The sequence below is a fragment of the Balaenoptera ricei genome, chromosome 12, assembly GCF_028023285.1.
Source record: "Balaenoptera ricei isolate mBalRic1 chromosome 12, mBalRic1.hap2, whole genome shotgun sequence".
Taxonomy (NCBI): Eukaryota; Metazoa; Chordata; class Mammalia; order Artiodactyla; family Balaenopteridae; genus Balaenoptera; species Balaenoptera ricei.
This window is the reverse complement of record NC_082650.1, coordinates 59,656,465-59,682,743: the sequence shown is the minus strand read 5'-3', so window position 1 is coordinate 59,682,743 and position 26,279 is coordinate 59,656,465. Positions and strand designations below refer to the sequence as shown.

Below are 26,279 nucleotides of genomic sequence, written 5' to 3'. Positions count from 1 at the left end.
TTGGAAAGTTCACCTATTGTGTATTATACCATTAGGAATAGATGCTTTTTTAAAAAGACATTTTACAAGGGCAGGAAACATACACTGAAATTCCACACCAATCTTTATTTATATTTTGGGGCCTGAAACAAATCTTATAATTACCTCTTTCCAAATTACATTTTATTCTCTTAATGGTGTGGTTTACCCCCATTCCACAAAAACAAGTATGATTAATACACTAGAAATATTTGAAAAGAAAACCTCTTAAGACAGTTTTTATTAACCAATCCATACCAATGATTGTCTCAAAAAATTAATCTATTAATTTTCTGGTGGTATCATTTTAGAAAAGGCTTCATAACCAAATTACACATCTAATTAACTTACGTATAAGTCTTAGCATTCACATCCCAAATCATGGAAGCCCTGTTTATAAAATCTTACCATTCAAGGTAAACATACTCCATTAATGTCAGTGAAATGATGAATTCTCTAAACTGAAAACCCAAATATCTAATTATAATACTGATGTATTTACTAATAATCACATACATCATGACTATGTTTTTAAAAATATCTACAGATAGGAAGCTTGCATATTATGGCAGAGTAAATCAAACTGTCAAATGCTACTTTTGGCTCTAGTTCATATCTTGCTTAAAAATGTGCATATCATAGCCAGTAGACTTTTTCTGTAGAATTTTATTCTGAAAATATTATTTCACTTGAGATTGATCTAAAAAACATTTTTAGATATGAAAATGTTATACAACTTATCTATTACAAATTAATCAGATAATTCTGCAATTAGGTATACTGTGTTAGCTCACCTACATAAAAAATATTGCACATTTTCCTTTACTTATCTCAGATGTGACTGATGCCTAAACTATATAGAATTCCAAACTATTTAAAAGTTATTGTGTGAAATGTCAACTTAATAAATATCAGAACTAAATGCACTGTAAAACAATATTTTTGGTAAACATGCATTTATTCACAGTTGATTTCCTCTAGATAAATGCGTAACTGCTCAAAATTATTTAAGAACCTATGTAGAGGTACAAGAGCACACTATTACAAGTCTATTTCTACCTTCATTTTGAGGAAACACTGATCTTGGCAAAAACCTGGCTTACTTTAAAATGAACTACTGCTGGTAACAAGGCATACTCTAAAACTCTTGTGACCTGCACCTGCTTTTTCCTTTTTAAATTAAAATTTAAAAGCATTTGTTTTCAAAGATTTATCTATTGTGGCATAAGTGAGTAATCATATAAAGACCCTAAAAGCATTTCAGTTGAGCATTTCAGTGCCTGCAGAGCCTCATTTTACTCGTAAGTTATGACTGCCTTAAACTGCTAGACAACTCACTGATCATAATTTTAAGAAACTGACCATACCAGATCATTTTAATGTTATGAAACTGACACAAACCTGAATAATACAGTATTCCTCCACTGAGCTGAGGTCATATTACGCTTTAAAAATATAAATAAATATATCAAATTGTGAGTTTTAGTTCTATAGTAACCCCAAAGTGTTTAAAATATGGTTTAAAACAGAAGTGGGAAACTGCAGAATATAGTTCCAGACTTGCACTGCTGCTAGTGTCAAACACAGTCATTCCTTATAAATAATTCTAATGGTGCACTGCTCTGATTGATTCCAGCACTTTCATTTTACAGGAGTGAACCATACTTTATACACACAGAGAACATATTACTTGAAAATCCCCAAAACAGGAAGAAAAGTTTAGAAAGCTATCAAATGCTTCCAAATGAACGTAAAGATCTATTTCTGGCCCTCTTCTACACCCTTATACTTGAAATTTGACAAAAATCCATGGTACAATTTACAGATTTTGACAAACTATTAATTTAAAACCATTTTCTTTGGGGGAGATGAGAGGAAGTACCTTTAAAACCTGTTATACAAAACTCCAGCTGCCTTTTTATAAAAGTACGTTCCTTAGATTAAAATCATAAAATTAATGTGCAAGAGGTTAACAAAAAGGAACTAAAGAGCTTTATTGACATCACAGTACATTCAAGAATAATTTTAAGAACATTACAGCTGAAAGAGAATGGCATGTTTATAGTCTTATTATGCACTATTTTTTGAAAAAATGTAATACAAAGAAATCCTATTAAGTAACTTGGAGCAGCATTTGGAAAAAGTACACCTATTTACAGATTAAAAAAAAAAAAAAATTCTGGTTTCACCTACACAGCCACAATGTGCCTCTATAATGAGACAAGCCCTTAAAACTCATGGAATTTTTTAAACATCATGGCATTCTTGCCACATCATTCCTCAGCGTTTACGACGGGGAGGGGTTGTTGATCTGAAAAAAAGAAAGGGAAAAGATAAAATTTAAAAATAAAAATGTATTTTATACTAAAGAATCTGCAATTTTCAAATAAATAATATTATATAGGATTTCTAAAATTACTTAAGACTATGATCATTTATCAAGTACCAAACTGAGTTTATTAAAGAGAGAGAGAGAAAGGACACTTTCAACTTTGCATAAATTCAGTCAAATTTTTTTTTTTTTTAAATCAGACAAAATACTTTAAAAAGTATACTACCTTGATCGGGACTTAGACTTGTGTTTGCGGCTTGCCTTCTTACCAGACCTTTGAGATTTCTCCATGGATCGCGACCGACTATGTTTAGGCTTCTTAGCCTTCTTTTCTTTGCTACTTCCTGGAGATTCAGAACTGCTCCTTCCACTAGAATCAGAGCCTGAATGTTTTTTACTGTCTTTGGTAGTACTTTTCTTACTATCCTGTCTAGAATCATGTCTTATGATTTTAACAGATATAGAACCACTCCTAGAGAATGTTCTTTCACTTTCTCGTTTCCTTTTTAACCTATCATCCTGACTACTGAACTTAAAATCTTTTTCTTCCCTTTTTTGTTTCTCTTTTCTTTTATCCTGTTCACGCTCCCTTTCTTTGTCTTTCTTTTTCCTATCTTTATCTATACTTCGACTCCTCTCTTTTTTCCTCTCTTGTTCTTTAGCCTCACCTTTATGCTTATGACTGCTCCCACTAAGATTTCCACGTTGATCATCAATTTTACGCCTATCTCGACTCCTACTGCGACTGGACCGATTGGTTCGCCTATCCCTTGAGCGACTTCTACTTCTACGTCTCTCTCGGGAAGGACTTCGATTTCTTCGTCTTTCTCTTTCAATGCTAGTTCTATTAGACCTCCTCCTATCTCTAATCTTTACTCTAGCCCTATTGCTCTCTATTTTAATTCTGCGAGAGTAACTTCTACTCCTACTACGCCTAGCTTTAATTGTTGGCGATCTACTCCTACTATGTCTCTTTTTTCTTTTAGGAGAAGAAGATCGGGAAGAAGTGCGACTACTACCTGAGCTAGAACTGTACGAAGAGCTAGAGACAGTACTACTAGTACTACTACTTCTGCTATTGCTACTGGAACTACCACTACTGGAACTTCCTGATCTACTCCTTCCTTGTTTCTCTTTTTCTTTATGCTCTTTTTTTGGTTCTAAAACTGACGTAGTTTCATTTGGAGTCCTTTTCTTTTCATTAACCACATCACCATCTGCTTCTCTTGCTTCTAGTAGTGATAAACTATTTTGCTCTTTATGGATAAATTCATTCATCTCTTTTGTAACCCTTTCTGTTTGTTGCTTTTCTTCTGAAACAGAAAAAGACAAAAACAGTAAGAAAGGCAAATGTGCAATGAAAAAACTCCCATGCTACCAAATTTCAGGCTACCAGACTACAAAAATACAGCAGCACTGTTCAACAGAAATAGAATGCAATAAGCAATTCAGGGTTTTTTAACAGCTACATTTAAAAAGTAAAAAGAAACAGGTGAAATTAATTTTCATATTTTATTAACCCAACATATAAAAAATATTATCATTTTAACATGTAATGTTAAAAAGAATATTGAGATATTCTGCTCTTTTTTTTTTTTTTTTTAATGTAAAGTCTTTGACATATAGTGTGTATTTTATACCTACAGCACATCTCAATTTGGGCTGGCTTCATTTGAAATGCTCAATAGCTACATGCAGTTAGCTGCCTTCCTGGAGAGTACAGCAATAGAGTACCAAAGTGTAGAGGTACAGTAAAGCAAGTAAGAAAAGATTTCCCTTTTGTATAATAAGGCAACTTGAAGGTAAGTAAGTAATTTATATGAAATTTTTGGCTGTTAACTCTTAGTAATTACTTCTCAAATAGTCCAAATAAGATTTTTCAAAAAAGAAATTCTAAATAAATATTCTTTCATTATCCTAGTATCATTATATAAACTAAGAACTGTACACATGTACAGCATTTTACATAAAAAACCTTCTAAAAAGTCCTCTATTATCCTTAAATATGCTAGCTACAAATTACTTTTCAATAGTTTACAATATATTTCCCCTTTCAAAAGTCTTTTCATTTTAAGAACTTTTTTTTTTCTTAAAGATTTTTTGATGTGGACCACTTTTAAAGTCTTTATTGAATTTGTTACAATATTGCTTCTGTTTTATGTTTTGGGTTTTTGGCCTTGAGGCATGTGGGATCTTAGCTCCCCGACCAGGATACAAACCTGTGCCCCCTACATTGGAAGGTGAAGTCTCAACCACTGGACCACCAGGGTAGTCCCGTTAAGAACTTTAGTAAGAAATAGAAATACACTAAATAGCTTAACTTACAGCCAATGGAACTAATGTCTCCCAAAACAAAAAAACTTTTATAAACTATAACTTTTTACAATCAGTTTTGACTTTAACTTTGATAAAAACTGCAAATGAGCCAAAAAACCTTAGTTTCAGTTACATCACATATTATTTATAATCTAGCCTTGATTCTATCGTTTGGTATTTTTAAGTTGGTTATAAAATAAAAAGAAATATGAACAGAACTGTACAAACACTGAGTCTAAAAGATATACCTTCCATCTGTTTATCATGTAACAGCTGCTGTTCTTTTTCTTTTCTCCAAAAAGCTTCCTGCTTTTGCCGGATTCGGTGCCGCAATTCCTCATCATCAGTGTCAGATGACTCAGAGCCTCGGTCGCTCCTCTCATCTTCACTGTCTCCTGATCCGTAACCGCCCAGTCCACCTGTGTGCATAAAGCCCAGTCTATCATATGTCAAACTTACTCCATGCACTAAAAACTTTTTCAGGCCCGAGAAGAAAGCTCATTTCTTTTTTCATTGCCTTTTCTTGGAAGAATATGCTTATTCGGGGTGGGGAGGAGTATAAATTACAATGCTTAAGGAGAACACAGAATCCTAAAGAAAACTGATACTTAGTATCTTATTCTTTCAAGAATATTTCATATGTTTCTCACCATAAGGGAATCTTGAAAATGATTGTCTTACTGTGCATGCTAACCAACAAAGCCATTTAATAGGGCAGTAACAAAGCCTTACTAAAGCATAATCAATTCAAACTACCTTACTCAAATTTATGATGATCCTGAAAATATTTCTAAAATTAACTCTTTCATTGTTCAAAGCTTAGAAATCCAAGGGATGCTAAATATTTTTTTCCTAACAAAGTTGGAATACTGTAATTCTCACTGATACAGAAATGGTATGGTGCTAAAACTGCTCCCCACCCTGAAGTGATCTAAATAGTAATCATAACAAAATCACATGGGCATTTGGTTTTACCCATTTCTGTTGACCCTCACAAATATTAATTTGAAATGATGATGTGGAAAAGGCAAATTCAAGCTCTTATATACTTGATAATATATCATGCAAATTGCAAATTACGAACACATCACTACTATCATGCTGTAAGATACCCTTTCCTCTACGTAAAAACTTGACTTGCTGCAACACAATCTAAATAAAGGTCCTTAAGAGCATTAGTGGATAGGTTTTTCCCTAAGGCATGTATGTAATAATTCTGAAAGTGAGCTTAAATGCTATCATGGCTAAATTATGAACTATTATAACTTGTACTAATAAACTATGAATTAGCCACCACATTTATAATAATCCCACTGTGAATGCTTTAGTAAAAAAAAAAAAAAGCAAACCTTTTAGAGGCTATAACCCTAAAACCTAAATTTTATAAACTGTGTAGGACTAGTACAGTTTCAAAACAGAACACGTAGAGAGACAAGGTAAGTGTGATTTTTCCCTTTAAGGCCCTCTCACAAATAAGGAGAACACTTACCGAGTCCAGTGAGGGAAGCCAGTGCACTGGACTGTGCCAGCTGTTTTGCAGGAGCTTTGTATCACATCAACAACAGGAACAACATGTTAACACAAATAGCCACGATTTCATAGTCATGAGAGTCTATGGTATTGTTAAATCTACTACTATTGCTGCTTTTTGGGGAGAGAAGAAACATTAAAAACATAACATTCATTTTAAACCAGTAGCATGTCTGGCCTTGAAATTATAATTCTGATGTGAGCTGAAATTGGTTGATAATGAGGAAAAATGCTGACCAGTACAGTGGTATTTTTTTTTTTGAGGTATGGCCCATAATTTAAATTTTTCTTTCAATATACTTTTTAAGTGTTACTAAAAATATGGGGGGGGACGGGACATTAGCTGCTTCTGTAAAAATTATAAGTGGTAAACTGTGAAAATTCTGAAGGTTCATAATTCATTAGGCAAACTAATTGTATTAGAAATCATATACCAATACCATGGTATCTATATATATATAAAAAAATCAGGTGAAATTGAACATCAAGAATTTTCCACAATACATTTTATAGAACAACAGCAAAATTGCTAATCTGTGCTCAGGTAGGTTGGATAAAACAAAAATATCTGTATAGTTTTTAATATGGTGTCTACAAATCTAACCTTTCCCAAAGAGTTAAAACATGCAAGAGACTATTGAAAATCTGCTAGTAATTCAACAAGGACAACAAAAAAAGTCCAAAGTAGCCACCAAAACCAAAAGACCCCCAGAAAAAGAGAACCAAGAACACCCACAATATACCTTTCGTTGCTTTCCGGTGTGCATCTTTGGCTACATAATAAATTTCTTCATCTGTGACATCCAGTAGAATTTCAGTCAGAAGCATTTTTGTCAGCAACATCTATGGAAGGATATTTTATATGTTTTTTTCTAATTTATTATAGTTACTGATACAGTTTGTCATTTTCAAAAAAATTAAAAGGCAAAGCCGTTTTATAAAACATTTTCAGAGATCAGACCAGCTATTCCAAGGAATAGAGTATCTTGAAAATTACTGTATTATCAAAACTTTAAAAATTTTAAAATCATGTGGATTAAAAAATATATATTTGAATTTATCTGTATAGTAGAGAAACTGAATTCTAATTCTAGAGACAAAACATTTTTTTAAAGTCCCTATTAATAAAAGTTTCCACAAGTGTTTTGAGAGAACTATCCCTTCATTTAATAATATTATTAGTAAGCAGCACAATACTAGTTTCTTATGTCACTTAGGAACTTACATTAACCCTCAGCTCAAAGTAAAATTTGAGGGGAAAAAAACAAGGAAAATAACAAAAAGGCAGTCATTCCATTCTGTGAGATGAAGTCCTTTTTTTCTTGATTACTATAGCACAGCGTACAATAGACTTGAAATAAGGGCTGGATTCTAGCATCGGTTTGGCTACCAACAGCTGTTTCAAATGTGAGCCTCTCTGGGATTCAGATTACTCATCTACTAAAATAAGAGTATACTGAATCAGCTTCATCTAAAGACATTTCAAATATCACTGGTCTTTCAATACGAGAAACGCAGCACATTATATTCCCAATCTCAGAAACTGACAATACACATTATAGGCACTGAAGGCTTTGAGAATTCTTGCAGTGAAGAAATATGTTTAACTGTGTTCAATCCAGTGCTTCCTAAATTTATTTTTCTATGCAGCCTTTTAATCTTTTTCAGTATTCAGAAAACACACTTTAGAAAAATAATAAATAATAAATGTTCTCTTGGGTCTCATGTAGTAAAACACTGTTTAATTTAAAATGTGCTTAAATAACTGCTTTATAAGCTGTGATTTCATATTATGTTACTTGGATTTTGCAGACATTATCACCCAGCAAATATACATTTTATAACTGTTTCACAAGTTCTCTCTCAAGTTTAAGATAGCCAACCAATAATTTAAAAAAATTATAAACAAGATAAACCCTATAATATAATGTTGCATGTCAATTATACCTCAATTAAAAAAAAATTTTTTTTAAGCCTGTACATGGTAAAGGTAAGAAATTTAACATTCTACCATTTGATACTCTTTCTCTTCTTCGGTCATTTCTGGTTCACTTTGATCTTCTTGAGGAACTGGAGATGGACTTCTGGTGACTTTTCCACTGCTTGCGGCCTCCACATTTTCAGTGTCTTCATCTTCCTCATCACTATCCTAAAAAAAGTAATAGCACTTTCGGGTAGCCCAAATTCATGCTTATAATATAAAATAATTATCTTATATATTCTATTTTAAAACCCCAAATTAAAGTCTATGAAACAGATATATAAAAATGAAATTTCTCTAAATTACATTTTTGTGCTATAGATTTCATTTGATAATTTAAAATGTTACCTGAGAGGAAATATTAAGATTACAAGATGACTTATGAGGATCAATTTCAATTATTTTTCCATTTTTTTTCCCTTAGTTAAGTTTTACCTTATTTTATAAATAACTAGAAGCACATCAGGCCCAGAGACTGATTTAATTAATATCCATTATATATGATGGTCCTGACATGAGTGGCGTGTAGAATTTTGGATAAATGCACCACAGTCATATTATTCAGTGTAACTTTTACAGCTGTAAATGTAAGCTATTTACCTAAAATCATGTGACTTAAAAATCTAAAGTCAGTTTCCAGATCTCAGCTGGCTAGTGAAATTTGCTTTTTTTAGCTACGTAACAGACAGATAAGCAAGAAATGAGGTCTACTTCAGATAGAGGAAATACCAGCAGTTTTTCTCTCTGAATGGTTTTTAAGTTTTCAGTATCCAGATAGCATACCTTAAAAAGGGGACTCTTCTTTAAGCAAAGAAGTATTCCATAGTCATTCTTAACAATCCTACTAAGTAAAAGACAAGGTGATCACCTAAATACAACTATGGAAAGACTATTTGAACCAGGGGAAGATACATGTAACACAAGTCCAAAGGCATCTGGGAGGAGAGGGAGGATAATCTCCAAACAGTTTTTTTGACACCTAAAAAAAAACATCAAACCTGAAAATCCACTATTTCATGTAAAGATTGAAAAAAATTTTTTTTTCTTTGTTAAAGGTAAACTTTAATAGTGCCATCCTGTTGTTTCTTATCCGTATAACACCCAGGATAAAATCACATCTTCGGCATGGTTCTTTTGTTAAAAAATAAAAGTAATTTATGGCACTCATGGAATTTAAGCAAAGCCAATCTGCTTAAGTCTAGTTAATTTGCTGTCCTTGAGACTTATTTCTGAAGCAGAAAATGGCCTTGGGAGGAAGAACCATTTCCTGAATTGCATACTGGCCAGTGCTGTGGCTGTCATACCGTCTAGGAGCATACTGTTGCTAAACAAAAAAATTTCTAAGCCACTCATGCCATCTAACTGATGGAGTTCTTTTTTTTTTTTTTTAATATTTATTTATTTTGACTGCATTGGGTCTTCATTGTTACGCGCGGACTTTCTCTAGTTGCAGCAAGCAGCGGCTACTCTTCACTGCGGTAGGTGGGCTTCTCATTGCGGTGGCTTCTCTTGTTGCGGAGCATGGGCTCTAGGCATGCGGGCTTCAGTAGTTGTGGCTCGTGGGCTCTAGAATGCAGGCTCAGTAGTTGTGGCACACGGGCTTAGTTGCTCCGCGGCATGTGGGATCTTCCCGGACCAGGGCTCGAACCCATGTTCCCTGCATTGGCAGGCGGATTCTTAACCACTGTGCCACCAGGGAAGCCCACTGATGGAGATTTAAAGAGTTAAAACTTTGTTACTTTCAGTGCCTATGTCAAAAACTATGAAAGTTATTACATCCTTTGGTGTAAGTATAGTTTTGTTTTAGAGTCCATCACTAGGGAGTTAGCTGTACTACAACAAAAGAACACAGATTTGTTTGTCAAGGTAAAACCTATTATCTAGCACCCCAATTAATAACTTCTCTCTGGAATGAAATGTTTTATAAATTTGCTGTCCCCTTTCTCCTTACTACCCTCAACAATACATACATAAAAACAATCTCCAATATACTTACTGAAAGTAATCTCAAGGACATTACTCTAATACTTTTTTATAAGCTAAATTAATATCTATTTATTTCAATACTTTTTAAAAATTGAAGTATAGTTGATTTACAATGTTTCAGGAGTACAGCAAGGGATTCAGTATATATTTTTTTCAGATTCTTTTCCATTATAGGTTATTACAAGATATTGAACAAAGTTCCCTGTGCTATACAGTAGGTCCTTGTTGTTTATTTTACTTATAGTAGTGTGTATCTGTTAATCCCAAATTCCCAATTTATCCCTCCCCGCACCTTTCCCCTTTGGTAACCATAAGTTTTTCTATGTCTGTGAGTCTATTCTGTTTTATAAATAGGTTCATTTGTATCTTTTTTTTTTTTAGATTCCACATATAAATGATATATTTGTAAATTGTAAATGTAAATTGGTGCAGCCACTATGGAAAACAGTATGCAAGTTCCTTAAAAAACTAAAAATAGAGTTACCATATGATCCAGCAATCCCACTCCTGGGCATATATCCAGAAAAGATGAAATCTAATTCAGAAAGATACATGTACCCTGATGTTCACAGTAGCACTATTTACAGTAGCCAAGACATGGAAGTAACCTAGATGGCCACTGACAGATGAATGAATAAAGAAGACGTGGTGTGCATATGTAATATTCCATATACACACAATGGAATATTACTCAGCCATAAAAAAAGATGAAATAATGCCATTTACAGTAACATGGATGGACCTAGAGATTATCATACCAAGTCAAATAAGACAGAAAAAGTCAATTAACTTTTCACACAGATGTCACAAGGATTTTATGTCAGGAGTGTCTACTTACAAATTTACTTCTCTGAGGTAAACGAGGGCCATCTCCTCCTTCAGCATCTTCTGCAGCCTTCTTTTCTTTTTTGGACAATTGTGAACGTTGTTGTTCCATTCTTTCTTTCTCCAACTTCTTCTGCTTTTCACGTTCCATTTTTTCAAGACCTTCTCGAATCCAAGCTGGAAGAGTCCTGCGTTTTACTGCATCTGTTTCACATGGGACAAAATATTCATAAGTCAGCTAAGTAAAAATTGTAAATGCATGAGTTTCTTATTCTTACATTTCTACAATCTTCGTAACTTAAAAAAAAATAATGCTGGTGCCGTTTGAGTGCTAGTGACAAATACTATCATTCTCCAGCAAGGCAGTGGTAATAAAAACAATCCACTAAACATAACACTTTTCTTTAAAATCATCACTTTTAATAGCAAGAGTGAACACTGCCTTAATGCTTATAATGTGCCAAGGCACTAGGGAAGTCCATCATCTCACTTAATCCCAAAAAGCCCTAAAAGAGCACTACTATTACTCCATCTCTTTTTAAGTGAGGAAACGGAGGCTCAAAGAGATTAAGTGATGTGCTCAAGGTTACAAAGACAATAAGTAGTGATGTGGGCTAATTCAGAGCCAACTGTTATACTATGCTGCTTCCTAAAATGTGAAAACAGAACAGAATTAAACAAAACCACAAGCCTTCACAGTAAGAATTCATTTGAACTAATATTATTCCTTAAGTTAAAACAGAAGTTAGAATCTTCCTAAAATGTCTACTTTGTGATTAAAAAAAGAAAGACTTAAATGTCCATTAAGTGCTAGATTTGGATTTCCAGATAAAAAGGAACATAAATATGTAACTTGTCAGTTGCAATAAACTAGTTCTATTATGTTATTTAAAAATTAAAATTTTCTGCCAAAAACTATGGAAAGTGAAATAAAGAAATTAATCTGACAGCAGTATTATCAGATGAACTGAGTGGAAAGAGTCCATAGAGAGAGAACAAACAGGAGGTTTTAAAGGGGGAACTGATCATATACTGGCATAATGTAGCTATCAACATTGAAGAAATATCAACATGCTATGGTCACAGTAAATTTCAATTTCATCACAAAATCTGGAGTTTAAGGTAAAGATTCATTTTAAAGGAAAATATTCAAAACTTTAAAGATTTTAGATAGCATCTTTTTTGTAATTTTAAGGTTTATGACTATAAAATGATAGGATTTTAAAGTATCGTTTCCTAACATATCAGAGTATTAGAACAATTTAAGAAAATAAAACAACATCCTTTTTACATGATCAAAAAATCATGCCAATTGTGGTTCACTAAACTTAAATAGCTACCAATTTGTGGCGGCTCCTGCTTCACAGGAAGGGCAATAGGTGAGCGCTGCCGATCCCTGAACGATGATGGCCTTTCTCTTCGATTCTGGGGAGGTGCCGGAGGTCCTGGAGGTCCTGGTTGCCAATAGGGAGGATGAAATCCACCTTGCGGTGGACCAAAAGCAGCCCCATGCTGAAAGAGTATTGCAGTTTATTTTTCTTCACATTAATACAATATACTCTCTGGGACACACGTGTGTTATGAACTGGGACAGTAGAAATCCATGTGTGCAGCAAATCCAAGAATTCCATGGTTCTAATATCCACCGATATTTCTGTAGCCCCAAGAACCTAGGCTTACTTTTCTTAAGAAAGATAAAGATTTTCTGCCTATGTAAATGCAAAGAGCCATATAAAATCCAGCTGGTAATATACTACATTCAAGAAGTATAAAAAAGGATATATAAATGAGCTTTTTCATTCTGAATCCATTTATAAACTAATCCTTCCACTACCAAGAAATCAAATAAATGTCAGTTTTTCTGTAACTAGAAAATCACAGGAAAAAAAAGTTTTAAATCAATTCCAACTTCCTAGTTATGAACTTATTTCTATCATCTTGCAAGAAATATCTATTTTAAGCTAAGATAAAAGCTACTGAATCATTACATTATATTTTTTTTTTTGTAATTTTGCCATTTTCAGAGGCTTTTCTAAGCCAGATGCCAACAGAGCTCTTTGCCTTGTTAGCATGGGGATCTACCAAGCAAATGTTGTGTAAGTAGAAGCTCCGCACTACTACATTTTTTCAAAACAAACAAAAACTGTCCTATCTGTATACCAAATATTCATATAAAAAAGTATCTGAATGTGTATGAATAAGAGGATTACTGTCTCAAGGTGAATACTGTTTAAGATTATGCCCATTATCCATACAATTAGTGAAATAACATATGGGTTTTTTCCAAAATTTTAAATGATAGCTCAGTTTAAAGGTAACGATTGCAATCAATTATTTCAAAATGACACCTAGCACTATAATTTAAGGGTGGACCCTGGCAGAGTGATTAGAGAAAATATAGCCCCTCTTAATGACACTATTCCCCATAGAGTTCTATGTCCCTAGGAATGAATTAGATGCTACAAAGAAAATTATGTACAATTCCATAAACATGTCATGTCAGAACGGAAAAAAAATGACAACACTAGAAAATGTCTCAACTCTACATAGCAGAAGGAATTGCCTTTAGGAAGATGATCTATGTTCTTCATGTATTGTATTCATGTCTTAACCATAATCTATTTTTGATAAATAATGTATTCAACTACCGTGCATTTTCTAAATTTTATTTAATATTTAAAGGTACCATCTTGAAATTATAAATTAGAAAACAAAACATCATATGGCTATTGCACTTACACATTTTTCATTTTATCCAAATTTTTCCCTAACAATCCTTTATACCATTTTCCTAAGCAAATCAAAAACCAGAAAATAAAAATCTAATGGTTTTAATACTCAAAAACTGATAACTTTTTTGAGACATAATATGTGCTTATCTGTACAAGACTGAAAAGTGAAACACATATCTTAGGTACTCTTGATGAGACACCTCCAAAGAATGGATTACGTGCACATCTACAATATAAAGCAACAAAATATCTTTCACCTGATAGTCAAACTGGTTCACTGGCCCCACTGCAAAATTATCGGGTGGTCCACCAAAGCTGTGATTGTTCTGGTTAAATATATGCCTGTTGTCAGGGGCAAATTCCCCACTGTCCTGACTGTTGCTGTCTTCGGAAGGAGGAACAATGTCCATTGGGCCTGGTGTTGGTGGCATCCATGGCTGCTCTGGAGGGGGGTGTGGGGGCTGCTGATGCATTCCCCATTCTATTCAGGATTTAGGCATAAAAACATTCAACAGGGGTTATAACAAAATCAGCACACATCTTTAAGATCTCAAGAAAGCTACATTTTTCAGTAAAGAAACAGATTAAAAAATTTATGACTTCTTGGTCCAATTTCTTTTGCATATCTTAAAAATAAGCAATGAATTAATCTAATAAATAATTAGAATGAGCTAACTTCCACTCTAATTCATATCCTAAACAAATGGAAACCAAATGCCCAAAATTATTTTTAATGAACATAACAAAATCCAAAGCAATTTTCTGTTGAATTTTTCTATTTCTGTTCAGTAACAATACCATAAAAATAATACCTTGAGATTTTTATATAATTTCTTTCTTCCATGAACACATTTATCCTCACAACATCCCTGTGAGGTAGGGAGAAATCAGGTACTATTTTTGCCAATTTCAGGAAGGGAAATTGAGGCACACAGAGGTAAATCACTTGCCTGGGACACAAAGAACACCAGCAGAGTAGAGTTGGGGAAGTGGGAATGCCAGGGTGAATCACTGATGAACTTAGGAACCAAAACATTTTCAAATGTGGGAAAATTTGGCACAGACTCCAGAAAACTAGAAATGAACTACTTCCCAGTATTAAAGATTAGAATATTCGTTATTCTTTTAAAAGTGATATTACAGGATTACTTCCTGAGTTTTCCATTCTTACATTGAGAAACAATAATAAGTACTAATAAGGAAAAGGAGCTATGACTTCACCATTAGCATAATCAAAATAAGATTCACCTATAAAAATGTGAAGTGACTGTTAAAAATAATTAATAACACAAGTCATAGAAAACTGAACTAGCATCAAGGAACCTAATCATACTGTGAAGTAAAAAAGCAAACAAACAAAAAAAATAAACAGATAAAAACTTATGGAAGATCTTCACTATCTGAAAAAAAGGGAAGAGAGAGATGGGTGGATGGTAGGGGCAGAGTATATTTGACAGACTAATTTGTCACATAGTGACACAATTTTTCTTTAATTAGAGACTAGACATGTTTTGCTCTGCCAGTGCTGCTGCTGAAAAGGCCAGAGGTTGCAACAGAGAGACATAGAATGCTCTCTTCCCTAGATGCCAAGTGAGGTTTCCAGTGTTCCCAGCCCCTGTCAGCCTAGGAATGAAGAACCAAGAAAAGAATCAAACTGAGTGCCACAATGCTAGCAGATGAGTATAGAATAATTTTAACCACAAAATTTCAAGGTCAAATCTAATTGAAACTGCCTAGTCTTTAAGAAGCATTAATTTCAAGAAGTCATAAAACTAAGCAAATTAAACAATTTAATTTTAATCCTCATTTTATTGTAAAAATAGTCCTAAAATTTGGAAAACATAAACAACAAACCTGGCTGCCACATTCTGTTAAAGTTCGAATCCCCTTGGAAATTCCCATGATTGTTTGGACCAGACTCCATTGTAGACATATCTTGTCCATTTGGCATCATTCCTGGCGGTTGTTCTACCATGCTGTGCTGTCCTGAAGCTTCTCTTTGGGCAATCCAAGCTTGAGCCAATGCAGCCCAGTCAATCTGGCCTAACATAATTTAACATAGCAGAATTTGGCATTCAGAATGTAGGAGCTAAAAGAACAGTGCCTCTATGTAAAACAAGCTTCTCAGTTATTCCTTACTAGAGATTTTAAATATTACAGAATGTTATAGTTGAAAAAAATACACAAAAATAACCCATATTCAGGCTACAAAATAATAAAAATTACTTAAGACATCCACAAAAACACTCTTAATCAATTTCTAATATTAACTCATATGAAAATTTATTCCCTGCACCTTAAGTTTACTGAATTTTTAAAAACTCTTATCCCTTTTTTAAACCACTATAAAAACAAATGATTAACCTCACTCTCTCTCTAACAGGTCCCATCCAGGTCTACTCTGGATCCTATATACCCCACGTGAATATAGATAGCTATTCTTGTTCCTTCTCAGTCACCCTTCTTTAGCATCTTTAACTCCCTTCTCTAGTCAAAATATATCTCCTTAACAACTTCTTAGCCATTCTTTATTCAAAATTCATTGTTTCTGCTATCTTAAAGTTCCTCCTTTCATCAAATATCTATAGTTAACATTTTAAGATCTAATTCTACTAATAAAGTAAACAAAGTAGATTAAGATAGTTTTTTACATCTCAGTTTAGCAAAGATTAAATACATTCTCATACATTTTGATGAAAATGAAGTTAAACTTGACAATGTATATCTAAAACTTTCAAATGTACAACTGTGATCTATCAAACCTAGCTCTTAGATTTTTTTTTTTCCTAAGAAAATAACTGCACAAGTAATAATGGTACATACACAAAATTATGGGAATGACTTCAAAAAGTAAATAGTCACAGACAATCTATCATCTAAAAGTGGATTTATTACAGTACAGTCCTATTACGGAATGCTATGTAGCTATTAAAAAAAAGAAATAGGATAAGATTAACCCAGTAAAGGCAGGACAGTGGAAGGGGTCATATCAGTTAAACAAGATTGGCTACGAATTAACCACTGCTAGAGCTAAGTAATAAATGGGGGCTCCCTATACTCGTTTCTACATCTGTATATGCTTGAAATATTCCATATTAAAGAGAAATTTAAAAATGATAGAGCATACCATCAGTTGACTATGATCTACATAGAATTTTAAGATTCCGAATTAACAAAAGTATGATTAAGCAACACATTTAAGAAAGACTTTCCTCTTTCTTTAGAAAACAAGAACTAAATCAGTTTTAAAAATATTAAAATCTACATAAAGCTTTCTACTCTTTGAGGAAATCTTCCAAAGGGAAATCCATTCCCTAATATGTATGCTAGGTAAGATTATTTACAAGAAAAAATTAAAATCTGACCATAAAAATGATCCAATAAACCAATCCCAACTCTACCTCCCTTAATTCCAGTGCCTATGTCCCACTCATCTCTATACACCCACCTCCCCCGCTCCCCAAATTCAATTTGTTTCCTTACTTGGATCCTGCTGGTGCTGGAATGACTGCATCCATTGTTGTTGATTCAAGGGCCATTGCTGCCAAGGCTGTCCTCCTTGATCCCACATCCTGACTTTTAAAGTGTATCTGATTTTCTGTCTTCAACAAAATAAACATAGTTTAAAAATGAGAATGAGTGTTCTTTAATGTTAAAGCTCACACATCAGAAATTATTATATGATGATACATTTATGTGATCAGAGCTCTAAAATTCTGCTCAAAAGGTTGCCAAAGGCAACTTGAATTTTTTAGTTGGCAAGCAAGAGTAGAAAATTTCATGTTAATGCTGACGTCAAGAGTTTGGGGGCAAGCACAGCTCTATTCAATTTAGCTCAAAAGGGGGAAAAAATCTAATTTTTCCCAATATAACTCTCTGGAAATGTAATTATTTTGAAGATTATTTAAAAAAAGTGATTTAATCTCCCTCAAACCAAGGCTCATTGAAGAGGGTAACCAAATAGCTCTAGCTAATGAAGGAAAACTCTTACTTATAAATTATAGTTAATGAATGCAGAAGGTAGAAAAGATTTAGAAAAGTGCCATATTGTCAAACCTAATAAAAACAGCTGATTCAGGCAGTCTTAGAAGAAAAGTTGATGGGAAATCAAAAATTCAAAGTTGCCGAAATATCATCCCTACAGATTATTAAGTGTCTCCTCACGAGATACAAAATTACGTCCCCAGAATCACTATGAATATTTTCACCAAAAATGCTTACCTGAATCCAGCTGAGCTTTTGGCTCTCACTTTCAGTGTAAAGGAACTATTAGGGGACAAAGGTACTGGCCAAATAGTATCAAAAGAAACAATCAGACAAATCTAGAAGGTGAGACAGTCCAGAAGACCAGGTATCTTTTCTTTCCTTTTTTTTGGGGGGGGGGGGGGGCGCATTGCGCAGCTTGTGGGACCTCAGTTCTCCGACCAGGGATTGAACCTGGTCATGGCGGTGAAAGCCCGGAATCCTAACCACTAGGCCACCAGGGAACTACCCAAGACCAGGTTTCTTAACATGTAATTAACATGGAAAAGTAGAGGGGAAAAACATACATTAATACCTATTAAATCTAGGTGATGAGCATGGGGGCAGGGAGGTTCATCACACTAGTTTACTTATCTGTAAACTAGTTTGAAAACGTCCATAATAAAAAGTTTTAAATGCTTACAGTCATTTTATCTCTGTACTTCATCCAACACTGATATACAACCCTATTCAAGAACCAATGACACACGCAGTAAGCAGAGTATGTTTCTTCATTTTTGTACCCCAGGGCTTAGCACATAGCAGGCATTAAATAAATGTTTACTAAATGAATCCTTTCAGACTGACCCTTTCCTCTATTCTAAAAACAATACAAAACTACGCCTTAGTATTTATTGCAGTGTCACAAAAAGTGGGAAAGCCAGATATTAAGGAAGTAACAGACACCAACTTTAATACGACAATTGGCTACTACAATCCAGGCTCTTAGAGCTTGCAACCACAGTCTTTGCAGCATTCTCAGAATGTTACATAGTTCTGTCAATGGCAGATCCTGACCTCTCAATCGAAGAACACTGTGAATTAGGAAAGATGCATCCCTTTGTTATACCTCGTTTACTTATGAGTCAAGTGCACTTATCTTCTAGCTGTATTAATATATTCTATTATAATGGGATTATTAGAATATGTCAAAATAGGCACTAAATAGTACCACACTTGAGGCCAACAACTGTACTGGGTATCAATTCCAAGCTAAAAATACTTCTTTTTCTAATCTCTCTTCCGATTTTCTCTCTTCTTTTTTCCCTCTCCTCTTTTCCAACTATACCTTTAAAGCCCTTTAAAGACCAATAACTCATTAGCACTCTTGAAAACTTTAATTAACTTTAATTAAAAGGTAACAAATAAATAAATAAAGAGGAACACCCAGAAGAAATACCAACTGCTATTTTGACTGACCTCAGAGGTTCACCTTCTGTTTAAAATTTAGGTTGATTCAGAACTACAGCTTGGAAGCATAGCAGCAAGATTACTTATGCCCTGAAAAAAAAAAAAAGTGTATGTTTGCACTTAAATTATGAAGAGCTATTTGAACTAATAAAAATAAATTCTAGAGATGCAACACGGAAGTGTGATCATCTCCAAATTAATTTGAACTTTCTCTTCCATTAATTTTATAATAGAAAAGATTTACCATTATAAAGTTAAGAGAAACAGGTACATCAGAAATGAGAAGGCAAAGCTTTAAAAACATTTTTCTTTCAAAAATATCTTTTTTATTTACTTGAACAATTCATTAACAATACAAAATAATGTCAAGCAATTTAGGAATTGTCATATATGCTGAGAAAAAAAGGAACAACAAACATTTTAAAAGATTTCTTCCATCTGATATGAACTTAAATGGTACAAATAAGGTAATAAATTCAGATTTTTCTACGGAATTCTAAGTTTAAAAATTACATCAGCAAGGTGAGAACAATTTGTCCCTCAAACGGTTTCATCTTCTTCCCATTAGATTAATACTTTTTTTTTTTTAGATTTTTTTTGATGTGGACCATTTTTAAAGTCTTTATTGAATTTGTTACATCATTGCTTCTGTTGTTTTTATGTTTTGGTTTTTTGGCCATGAGGCATGTGGGATCTTAGCCCCCCAACAGGGATCAAACCTGCACCCCCTGCACTGGAAGGCAAAGTCTTAACCACTGGACCACCAGGGAAGTCCCCAGATTAATACCCAGATTAAGACCTTTTTAAAGCTGATAGAAAGACAAATGTATTCATCTTTTTACCTTCCAAAGGTACCAGACAGCTTCTTGCTGTCCTAAAGCAAGTGACCAGCAGTCACTAAACAACAAATGAATAAATGAATGGTCTATAGGTTCTTCTTTCCCTCTGTTTACTTTTAAAGGTTAATGATAAGAAAGCTGTTAACCTATATACAGGAGAACCAAAAAAGCTGGTGTAAGCAGAGCTTGCTATGTTTTCCAAAGCTCTAATGGCACATCAGAGTTCAGTGCATAGATTTTTCTGTCGTAGGTTGTAAACTCATACAATGTAGGCATTATAACTAGCTCTATGCAGTGCCTACTGGAGTTGCAAATAGATGTGCACACAATAAAACCACTTTAATGATGAAAATGATGTATACTGACTCCCTATCATCATGTCCAATACATAGATTTACTTTTCTAGAAATCACTCTAAACTAAGTTTCTTTTACTTACTCCTGTTTAATGGTTATCATGGCCAACGTTTTCAATTCCTCTTTTAAGTTTTCTGATTACCACTTGTCACCTAGACTTAAGAACGCAAGCCCTGGTTCATGATGCCTGCCTATACCACACACTAGCTGTGTGAATATGGGCAAATTAACTACTCTCTAATCCTTGGTTTTCTCATCTGTAAAGTGGTGAATGTAATAAATGTCTACCTCATAGGGTTATTGTGAGGATTAAATGGGAAACATATAAAAACTTGGCACAGAAAGCTTCAATAAGTAGTGGTCATATCACCACTAAGACTTTCTCAGTATTGTTTTTGATAGCACTCAAGTTTACAACTGGGGGTGGGGACGGGTGATCAAGCCAATCCACTTCTACTCAATTCCATTTTCTTCTCTTAAAGCAATCTAAGACTTATCCAGATTTCATTTTATCTCTGGAATGTCCCTACTTCTCACAATATCATAGGTTGCAGCTTTTATTAAAACAAAACAAAAACTTCCATGTTTTCCTACGCACTAAGAGGTTTTACTTGCATATTTTCAAGAGTGATCTGTATTATTTGTAGCCATTTTTCTGTTTGTTAAAAACAACCGCTTCTAGTTTTACTATGCTTTCCAAAGCTCTTTTCCCCCTAAAGTTTTTATAGAAGCTATTATTCAAATACAATGTTTGATACACTTAGGCTGAGAAAAATATGGAAAGGATGTGAAATTGTGAGAAACAGAGCAGAATAAAACGCAGCAAAGAAGGTAACAGTAAAACTCAAGCAAGTAAGAAGTTAGAAGCTATTTAATAAAATGCTTCAATTAAATCTGCAGTTGAGAAACTTTATTTGGCTACAGAGGGTGTGCTGAACAAGGGCGTAGGTAAAACACCAAATGTTCAGTCTTTTTGGAAGACAAGTTAGCATTAAAGTATTTTATCAAAATTGTTAATAATCCTCCCTCTGACCCAGCAACTCCACTTCAAGGACTTAAAACCATGGATGAGCATACACACCATGTAACTCAAAAACCTGCAGCATGTCTGCAGCAGTGAACATCTGCTTTCAGTGACACTCAAAGGGCAGTAGGTGAGATAAGAGTGAACCATACAGTGGACTCCTATTCAGCCATTAAAATGAATAAGGTAGACTTTTATATGCTGACATACACTGATGTACGAACTGTATTATGAACTGTATGGTGAAAAAAATTATGTGATACAGGATGAATAATGATGCCACTTGAAGTTCCTTTTTTTTAAAGAAGAACGCAATTTAGTATAGAAAATTCCTAAATTACCAAAAACCTCTTAAAATTGGTAAGCTCTGGAGAGGGAAAACACAGATGAGTTAATTTTAATTTTTTATTCTCTTTCTATATTCTTTGAATTATTTAACCATGAGTGTGTATTTTTTAAAATAAATCTACTACAGATTTTTAAAGATACGAAGAATCAGGAAGCTGGTCATGAAAAACTTCACGTGTTTCGTCTTGGCTCAAACGAGAATCTTCTTGAGGGCAGAGGAAATGTCTTAATAGTTATTTGAATTCTCCAAAGTGCTCTGCCCATATTAAGTGGTAAAATATTTTACTCATTCACTGAAATTTATTATCAAGTAAATATATTAACATTCAACAATGAAGATGACACTCTAGTACTGCTACTCTGACTTTATAACATCAAAAATCAATTCCAATTTATTCATTCTTCCTTTAGCCTTAATTTTAAAGATTCTTAAGCACCATTTCTCAAGTTTAGAGAAATGTGATTATTGATGAGCCAGGCTACAAGACTTTCCCTTTACAGGGTTAAATTAATTGCTATTTCCTTGCAAACAATTGGGATTTGGGAAGAACAGAAAGATCAACAACCAGGGTTTGCATCAGATTATGCACATTATCGCACAGAGCTATAAAAATCTAGTTTATGAATTTGACTAGTGTTATGGATTGAATTGTGTCCCCCTAGAAGATATGCTGAAGTCCTACCCCCACTCCCATTAACTGTGAACATGACCTTATTTGGAAATAGGGTCTTGGCAAACGTAGTCCAGTTAAGATGAGGTCATACTGGATTAAAGTGGGTACTAATCCAGTAATGATTAGTGCTTTTAGAAGAAGAGACAAGACAGGAAGAATGCCACATGACTACAGAAGCAGAGACTGGAATAAAGTGTCTACAGCCAAGGAAAGCCAAAGATTGCTGGGAACCAACAGAAACTAGAAAGAGGCAAGGAAGGATCCTTCCCTAGAGCAGAGACAGAAGAGAGAAGAAAGAAAAGAAGAGAGAGAGAGAAATGTTTCTCACATCAAACACAAAGTTTAGAAACCACAAAACTCAACAATCCTCTTCTCCCCTGCCATTTCAGTCTTACACTCCAGGTAATGGATCTCAAAGTCAAAAAGAATTCATTTGGATCAATTCACATTAGGTGGAAATGGCACTAACGAAGTTAATCTTGTAATTATTTGAAATGTAGTAACCTTTTTTGATACTTGATGTGACATGCATTTTAGTATATACTGAAATACTTTGCAGTCTGCAGCTGAAGAGAGGTAGTCAAAAAATACTGGAGAATTGAATACTTTGGTTATAGATACAAAAAAAAGTGATAATTGAAAAATAAATTTGGAAGAAAAAAAAAAAAGAAAAAGAAATGTAAAAAGCCTAAAGGAAACAACCCCCCAGTGGCGACAAGAACACTTATCTTGGTTCTAATACCATTCTCTAACAAAGGAAAGGAATCAGGGATCATTAGAGAAATAGCTGATTCTTAGAACTGGGGCAAGAAATATACAAAATGAGCCTGGAGCATCTTGTAGTGCCAGGAAGTAAGAAGATGCTCAGAAAAAGGGGGAGGGGGAAGATGGGGGCATGTCAAAGGTGCACAGTTGACAACTGAAGGAGCTACCAATGTCCAAAACTGGAACAATCTGGGCAACAAAATAAAGTAGTACTGGATTATAACACAAATTATGACATAAATATCTATTGAATCCTTACTGACATAAATAAATTGGAGGGAAGAGACAAATCTTCCATGCGGAGGGATTCCAAATAAATTATGTAGATACTCCACCCTAAAGGAGGGAGAGCTTAACTCTCCACTCCTTAAGTGTGCTTTGTGCAAAGGGACTTCCTTCCCAAAGAGTACAATATGGAAAGGAGGGAGTGGACAGAGGAGAGTAACTTCACGGTGGAGAAATTAGACAAACACTACCTCAAGCAGGTGATCAAGGTCAATATCAACATGATAAGTCATGTTCATAGTATGTAGCCTTGATAGAATGTGATGAAAAAGGCATTTTACCTCTGTGATCTTCTTCCTCAAAACCCCTAATACCAGTCTTATCATGAGAAAAACATCAGACAAATTCCAATAGCAGGTCACCCTACAATATCCCTGGCCAGCACCCCTCAAAACTGTCAAGGTCACTGTATTACTTTGCTAGGGCTGCCATTAACAAAGTACCACAGACTGGGTAGCTCAAACCACAGAAATTTATTTCCTTATAGTTCTGGAGGCTAGAAGTCCAAGATCAAACTGTCATCAGGGTGGGTTTCATTCTGGGGCCTCTCTTCTTGGCTTGTAGATGGCTGTCTCCTACCTTTGTCTTTATGTGGTCTTCCCTCTGTGTACTGCTCTTTTTTATAAGGACACCATTATAGCACACAGGGCCTACCCTAATGACCCCATTTTACTTCTTTAAAGACCCTATCTCCAAATACAGTCATATTCTGAGGCACTGAAGTTAGGTCTTCACTGTATGAATTTTCAGCCTGTAACAGTCATAGAAAACAAGCCTGAAAAACTGTCACAACCAAAGAAGACTAAGGACACATGACAATTAAATGTCATAGGGTGTTCTAAATAGGATCTTGGGCTAGAAAAAGGACATTAGGTTTAAACTCAGGAAATGTGAATAAACTATGGACTTTAAATAACAACAATGTGTCAGTATTGGTCCATTCAATGTGACAAATGTACATGTACCATACTAATATATGTTAACAATAGGAAAAACTCTCTGTGGGGGATTGGGGGGTAGTTTATATGGTAACTCTGTACTATCTGCTCAATTTTTCTGTAAATCAAAAACTGTCCTAAAAAAGTAAAGTCTATTAACAACAACAACAACAAAATTTTAACATAGAGTCTCAATCAAGACCATCTTAAAAGAACTGATTTACTGTTACCTTACCTATAGCCACATAACACCTTACAAAACACCTTCAGGGTTCTGGTTTTTGTTGCGTTTACCTTGCTGCACTCAAATCAGAAATTCCAAGTTTATTTTGTTGTTCTATGAATTAACCACCAACAACCAAAATGTGTCGAGTACCCATGATGTTCAGATGACAAAAATATCCATCACAGGATAATAAAACTGAAACGTTCGAAGCTACCTCCTTCTTTCCCAAAGCGTACTTAACACATAGTGTCTGTGACTTTAAAAACACGAGGATAATACAAACTAAGGAACCTAACTGTAGTTAAAAGGACACAGTTGCCCTCCGCTGCGCCTGCGGAGTCGGAGGTGCACAGCAGAGAATGTCCAGGTCCGGGCCCCCGCCTCCTCTGCTCCCCTGCACCCCCTCCCCATAAGGGGGTTCCCATTGCGCACGCGCAGAGCTTAACGGCCGGTCGGGAGCCCAACAATCACTCCCTTCTCTTCCTAGAGGGAACTCTCACAGTTAGAGGGAGAGATCGCGAGCACTCTCTTTAATACGAACATTTCCTTTAAACCGGGAGCAGCGCCGTGATTCACCAAGTCAGGCGGACGCCACCGCTTTAAGGGAGATAAGGTTCCAGCAGTCGCGCCAAGCAGCGTACGCAGCCTACGTGTTTAAGTTATGCTACCTTCGCCAAAGAAACCAAGAAGGTTCTAATGACCCGGCAAGTCCCCACGCCTAATCGTTCTCCACTTACCCACTCTGATTCCGGAACACCGCGTCGCCACCGTTCCTATAATACCTCTCCAACCCTTTCGATGCTTCTACTTCTTCGCGAACAAGACAAGATGGCGCCCGATTAGTCTCACCCGGAAGTGAATAATAACATCCGTTTGTCATCTGAAGCCATACTGTCCCCCAGCCAGGTCTTTGACCACGTGACTGTACCCGGTTAACATGTTTCGACGCCATTTTTGTTATGGGCAAAACCACCTCTACTATGTAGTCAATACCATGCAAATGTCTGGACATTCCTGTACGTTACCTTTTAATGTAGCCAGCGCCATGCCTGACCCACTTTTATCTTTACAGCGGGCAGAAAGCCAAGAGTTTAAGTGTTCTGTACAGAGCGCGCTCAAAATTTTTACTTTAGCAACGTGATCCTCCTTCAAGGGGAAGTATGTTCCCTTCCGAAAAGGTGGCTGAGTTCGCGGCACTCCTTTCAGACTACGGAGGGGCCCCAGGGTCAAATGAACCAACTCCGGCGGGTTGCTCGGTGCGCCCTTAGCCGTATTTCACACCGACCAGAGTCTGGCCCGAACTTCCGGAATACTCCCGACTTGGGTCTCACGGAGCGCCTCCGAGGGCTCCGCCTCCAGGGAGACCGGACGTTGGTGAAGTGACCGGTGTAGATGGTAGCTATAGCGGAGACCTTAGCTGTCCCCCGCAGCGGTCACTCTTTGTTAACCTCGAAAACATAGCGCCCTCTTCCGGGGACACTTGCTCAGCTCTGCCTTAGCCGGCTACTCCTGTTGTTTCGTTCCTTCCCCGGGACCTTTAGGGTAAAGTGGCGGAGATGTCCCGTTTCCGTCTTGCTGCCCCGTTCTCTCAACCACAAGATGGCCTCCCGACAGGACTTAGGCAATTCAGTTCTTCGAATGGAATACTTTGATTCCATGGTGTTTTAATAT

The 26,279-nt window shown here is 35.2% G+C and overlaps 1 protein-coding gene across 8 annotated transcripts; it reads right to left on the bottom strand.

Annotated features, from left to right (window-relative positions):
• Window positions 1-85: 85 nt before the first annotated feature.
• On the bottom strand, window positions 86-25,457 carry PNISR (PNN interacting serine and arginine rich protein). Of its 8 annotated transcripts, none has more exons than XM_059941533.1 (13): window positions 25,346-25,457; window positions 19,163-19,243; window positions 17,204-17,322; window positions 15,575-15,763; window positions 13,978-14,201; window positions 12,329-12,500; window positions 11,002-11,192; window positions 8,208-8,345; window positions 6,940-7,039; window positions 6,156-6,209; window positions 4,915-5,085; window positions 2,577-3,663; window positions 86-2,329 (listed from the first exon to the last, which is right to left on the bottom strand). In XM_059941533.1, exons 3-13 carry the CDS (start codon window positions 17,289-17,291, stop codon window positions 2,299-2,301), a joined length of 2,445 nt encoding a protein of 814 aa, XP_059797516.1. In that variant the 5' UTR covers window positions 17,292-17,322; window positions 19,163-19,243; window positions 25,346-25,457; the 3' UTR covers window positions 86-2,298. The 8 variants fall into 8 exon arrangements, with proteins under 8 accessions (XP_059797516.1, XP_059797517.1, XP_059797518.1 ...); XM_059941534.1 differs by having other exon boundaries at window positions 17,204-17,318; XM_059941535.1 differs by lacking the exon at window positions 19,163-19,243.
• Window positions 25,458-26,279: the final 822 nt, after the last annotated feature.